The 5,624-nt window shown below is 41.2% G+C and overlaps 1 protein-coding gene across 1 annotated transcript in view; it reads left to right on the forward strand.

Annotated features, from left to right (window-relative positions):
• Positions 1-3,794, forward strand: part of LOC106526427 (thioredoxin) — a 4,563-nt gene extending 769 nt beyond the window's left edge. Inside the window, exons 2-5 of the mRNA XM_014021037.1 lie at positions 750-854; positions 1,652-1,714; positions 2,022-2,087; positions 3,529-3,794. Of these exons, the coding sequence (XP_013876491.1) occupies positions 750-854; positions 1,652-1,714; positions 2,022-2,087; positions 3,529-3,591 (297 nt within the window). The 3' untranslated portion in view covers positions 3,592-3,794. The remainder of the gene's footprint in view (positions 1-749; positions 855-1,651; positions 1,715-2,021; positions 2,088-3,528) is intronic.
• The last annotated feature ends 1,830 nt before the right edge of the window (positions 3,795-5,624 follow it).

A 5,624-nucleotide genomic window follows, 5' to 3' on the forward strand; every position in this document is an offset into this window, starting at 1 on the left:
ATTATTAAGTTGTCCAATTAAAATAGTTAACAATAAAATTCATTTGAAACAGGGGGGTCCAGGGGTATAGCTACTCCACCACAAACCTTGTAAAGAATCACTGAAAATCAGACTTTAAACTGAACTTTATCTGAGATCAAAACTGAAACTTTCATCATCCTTGTTGTGTTTTCTGTTGACACACTGAGCAGCAGTCGTTAGTCTTGATTGCATCGTTTTGTCATGAAATATCCTCCATATAACGCCTCATGTAGCACGTTACCTTCATAAACCTGAGGAACCAGAGATTATCCTACAGGTTAAATTAACTCTACTCTAATAAAAAGGAAATARATAAATAAATCATAAACTGCCCTCTGGAATGGACGACACCCTCAACCCTGGTTCTCAGGGCACACTGCCCTGCATGTTTCAGATGTTTGCCTGCRTCAACACAGCTGATTTCAGTTGATAACTGATTAGCAGACTTATGTTGAGCTGCAGTCAACTGAACCAGGTGTGTTAAAGCAGGGAAACATCTGAAACATGCAGGGCGGTGCGCCTTGAGGGTSAGGGTTGGGAAACACTGGCCGGCCCTGCTTTCAGCACTCTGTCCCTCAACAAACTGAACAAGAAAAGGAAAACGTTTTTTAAAATAAATATTTATATACTTTTTTAAACACATTTCTGTCACAGTTATTGATTATTAGGTTATTATTGTTGTTATTATTGTTGTTGTTGTTATTATTGTCCTTATTCCTGGTGTTCAGGGGGAGTTTGATGAGGTCCTGGCCCAGGCAGGAGACAAACTGGTGGTGGTGGACTTCACAGCCACCTGGTGCGGTCCCTGCCAGATGATCGGTCCAGTTTTTGAAGTAAGTCTGTTCTAGTTGAGTCTATGTAGTCGGGTCCAAATTCTTCTCTGAAGTCACTTTGAAAATGAGTTTCCTGGAAAGGTCATTTGCATTTTTCCTTTGTAAGTTTGTGAAAGGCCTGATGACATCAGAACCACCAGACCTGACCTGTCTGTTGAGAACAGGGGTGCCCAAACATTTTCCCTGGGAGGGCCAAAATTAAAATCAATCTGAGGGCCGCAGGCCAAATGCAATAATATAAGAAATGCTTAATACTTAAAAGTTGTTTTATTTTTTATGATTAAGCTAGCAGCCAGTGTGGTTGCCCACATTCTTTAGTTTTTTTTTTTTCAGCTCAAGGACATGGAGAAAATTCAACATATGCTCAGGCAGCAAAGACTCATGGGACTTTTCATAATTTAAAAATATATGTGGTCTTATAAGGTGTGTAAATCTATGTATGGGCTTAAATCTAATCTAAATGTCTCTTGTAGTTACTTGTATTTTATATTTAATCTTAACATAATTACAATCTAATAACCAGGACAACTGCTGGGCCAAATCAGATGGCTTGGCGGGCCAATTTTGGCCCACGGGCCCCACTTTGGGCACCTCTGCTTTAGAACCTGTGCTTGTATGTGGAGGTGGAGCTCGTTGTTGAGGCAGTCTTTTTGTCTGCTCACCCACCTTTTTCTTTTGTTTTTTGCTTTAAAAAGAGGAAACTCCTGCTTGACAGGAAAATGTAATWGCTCTGCAGAGATGTTTGTTTTTCTTGCGTATGTAAAATACTTGTTAATATTGACCGATTTTTCTTGCAGAAACTGGCAGTTGAGTATGATGGCAGAGTGATTTTCATAAAGGTGGACGTGGATGAACTTGCTGTAAGTATGGTTTGAAGCTTTTGAGACCTTTGAGTGGTACTGCTGCAGAGCTCCACCTGACAGAGCTGTCTGCAGGAGACACACATGCAGGGAGCGGGTCTTGTGGGTCTGTTTGAACAGTCAGTCACAGATTAATATGTCACTATATGAGCATGTATTTCCTCAGGTAATCATGCTTGTCCAACCCGCAGCCCCTCCCCTCCTGAGGTTCACCATCACAGCTGCTGCCATCCACTACTTTAGGGTTAAATGTCCCGTGTCGTTTCTGTGCTGTGGCTCATGTTGCTGTCTGGTTGGTCTGTTTCAGGATGTGAGCAAGGACTGTGGCATCAATTGCATGCCTACTTTCCAGTTCTACAAGAGAGGAACGAAGGTGAGTGGAAATACTTCAAATGCATCAAACTATGTTCCAACTCTTTCACACCCCCAGCAGCAATCAGGAGGGTGAGGGGACAGACTCAGAGTTCTGAGCTGCAGGTGAGTTTCTGGTTGTGTGGGCGGAGTTTGTCCTGTTATCACTCAGGTTGACTTGTACTGTGGGGCAAGATAAGATCAAGTTGTAGTAAAATTATTGTGGAGCATGTTAATTAACCTTCCTGTTTTTGAGTTTTGACTAAAATGAATATTTTTATTTAAAAATAAAGGTGCTTTCTGGACGTTTTGATTGAGCTACATGTCCCCCACACAGCTGCCCAGCRTTCTTCAAACCCCACTCTAAATAGTCAGTCTGACCAATCACGTCTTGGACAAACTCCTCCCACAAAACAAGAAACTCCACTTAGGCTGTGTCCAAAATGGCAGGCCGGGTCCTCCGAAGGCCGAATTYGTCGGCCACATACGTCACGGCGCCGCGACGAAGGACGTCCAAAACCGAAGACTCCTCCGATGCGGCCGACAAATACGTCCTTCCTTTGGCCCGAATCGAAGGACAGGTCTGATGGATCCTTCCCGGCCCAGCATATCCCATAATGCATTGCGGCCCGACCGGAGATTTTTTTTATGCTAGTAATGGCAGACGAAGCGAGAGAAAAGAATACATTTTAAATAAAAATATGGTGATATAAAAATTTAAAATATTTAGCGGTTGTAATTCTAATACTTTTATCATTTTTATGGACATGATTTTACATATTTTTGTTATCATAAAAAAACATGAAATAAACATGAACCTACAGCGGGTCAATTAGTTCTTCAAATGTTACCTTTAAGTTAATTTTATAGTTTTGTGATATTAATAATGCTAATATATTGATATTTTTCTAATTTTGATCTATTTTTGCTTCTGTTTAGCATCGTCATGGTTGCTAGGTGACATGACGTACGCCGGGGGGAGGGGAGGCTAGACCGTCCAAATTCACAGCCTCTTTTTTTCCGGTCTTCCCGGTCTACCAAGGACCCRGCCCRCCKMGACCGGGKAGTCTGRGTCCTCCGGAGGACCCGGCCTGTCGTTTTGGTCACAGCCTTAGTTACTGCAGAGACCCCCACCCCACTGTTGCAGAATTGATATGTGGTGATTTTGCATTAGCATAACGTTTTCATGAATGTATTTTTGATGGTGGGTGTGGCAGCCATCTTCTCATAACTTCATAATTACACAAAGAAACATCTGTTTGTCATGTGCACATAAATACAGTGACAATATTTTATTCTTTAATCTGACTTTTATTTTGTCATCGTTAAACTTGTTTCCTATTTAGAAGAGATTACTGGTAGTTGACAAGAAAGGGTGAAGGCAAACATTTTTGTGTGCGTGTTGTGTTTTTGTCTCACTTTATTTGTAGTTGTGTTTTCTAAGCTGCCCTTCATGTTTTCAGGTGTTTGAATTCTCCGGCGCCAACGTCAAAACATTAACTGACAAAGTGGCTGAGCTGCAGTAGACCACACTGTCCCCACCTGAGCAGMGCTTCCTGTTGCACCTGTTCACCATCCTGGTTCCCTTTATTCCACTGTACAAACTGCCTTAACTGGCCCACATTAAAACTCCAACCTCATGTGTTAACGCTGTTACATGTTAGAACCCAGAACAGTTTGTTTTTGATTTTCCCAACAAGGTGGATTAAATAAATGATGAATTACTGACTTTGTGGTGTCTTCATATAACAAAAACTGACTTTAATGTGAAACAAATAACCTGATCTGAAGCCTTTAGKGGTGTTTATACTTTATTAAAAATATTAATAGTTTACACAAATACACTGTTTTAATAGCAGCGTATTGTTAAGTATCTATATACAATGGAAAATATAGTTTATTTAGGAAAAATAGGTGTTTGCCAAGAAATTAAGATGCTCTACTGGAACAAAGATATGATGGGTATGATTTAAACAGTGAATTAATAATTCACTTAAACCAGTCAGCCAATCAGCATCCAGCAGAACTGTCTTCCTCCACCAGTCATGAGTGTAATAAAGTTTTTAAACTTCTGCCTCWGAGCTTCATGAGGGAAATCAAAAAGTGACTCTGAGGAAACTTGTTTCAGGAGAAATCAAAGTTTTTGTGTCAGTGTTTCAGCTGAAGAAACGAGGTCTACACGTCGTGAAAATGTAGTTTCTGGCAGGAAATATGAAGAAGTTGAGTTGGACGAGACATCAGAGGGTCCARTAGACTGCTGGACTCTGAAGGACTCCGTGTTCTTTAGAACTGGGTGAGAGATCCTCTAAGTAAGACCTGCTGAGTCCTCTGAGCTGAAGGTCCAGAGGAAGTCTCAACCTCCAGCTTCACCTCCGATATTTCTCTTTTTATTTTTCATTTAAAAACAGTCAAATTATAAGAGATTAATGTCCATGGAGACATATCCTCCTGTACTGAGCAGTGGGTCTGTAGGTCACAGGTTCAAGTCCTGCTCTCTTCAGTTTTAGCTGTGTTTTTGTCACTTTTTAAAGCTAAAGGCAGCAAGAGCCCTCCTGGAATCAAACCTGCAACCTTTAGATCACAGCAGCAGCCAGTCTTCTTACTGCTTGCACCACCAGCTCTTCTAATTGCCTTTCAGTTTTTAACTTGTCTTTTATTTCTGGGGTTTTTGGGTGTCGGGACGTCTCCACAGTCTGAGGACTAAAGGTCTGAGAGGAAAACCTTCATCTGGTCCACTTCAGAGGCTCAGGAGGTCCTGAAGCCTGAGGTCACCAGGACTCCACAGCTGGACTCTGAGCTGCTCTTCAGTTGGATTCAGGTTTTACACATCAGCTCTGAAGGGCWTCAGATCCACACTTTGACTGTCTTCCCAGGACTCAGTCCTGAATCCTGCTTTCAGAGAAACTGCAGCTTTTCTTTTCTCCAAACYCAGGTGAAGTCAGGACAGGCTGAGGGTTTGTTTCAGAACCTTTGATTTGYTTTTCTAAGTACTCAGAAAGTTCTGAACAGATTTTCTGGACATTTTCAAACATTGGGGTTTTCACAAAAACAAACGATTAAATGTTRGTGAAACTTAAAAGAGGCTGATTTTTAGTGATTAAGTCGTCTGACAGAATGTTTGTTATTAATTTTAATTAATCAGGGAAATCTCACTGAGATCACAGGTCTATGGTGAGGAAATGTTTTAAGACTGTGGGAGGAAACCAGAGTACCTGAAAGAAAGAAAAACACACAGAAAGACCACAGGTCCAAACTGGGGACTGAACCCAGCACCTTTCTGCTGTGAAGCATTAGTTCTAACCACTGATCCATCACACTGCCTATGAAAACAAAGATTGTAACTCAGATTACTAAACTAGCACTCAGCAGCTGCACATTTCTATAACCCAGGGTGTTAGCAGAGATGAGCTCTCTTATTCTAGTTAATTGTCAACAGTTTTAGAGCAACACACTGTGTGGATATTTTATGTGTGCTRTATGCTGCATGTTGTGACTCTAGATGTGGGACTGGACTGTGTCTGAAACAAATCAGAAAAAAGTTGGAATTGAACAAATTCAA

The sequence above is a fragment of the Austrofundulus limnaeus genome, unplaced genomic scaffold (assembly GCF_001266775.1).
Source record: "Austrofundulus limnaeus strain Quisiro unplaced genomic scaffold, Austrofundulus_limnaeus-1.0 Scaffold276, whole genome shotgun sequence".
Classification (NCBI taxonomy): Eukaryota; Metazoa; Chordata; class Actinopteri; order Cyprinodontiformes; family Rivulidae; genus Austrofundulus; species Austrofundulus limnaeus.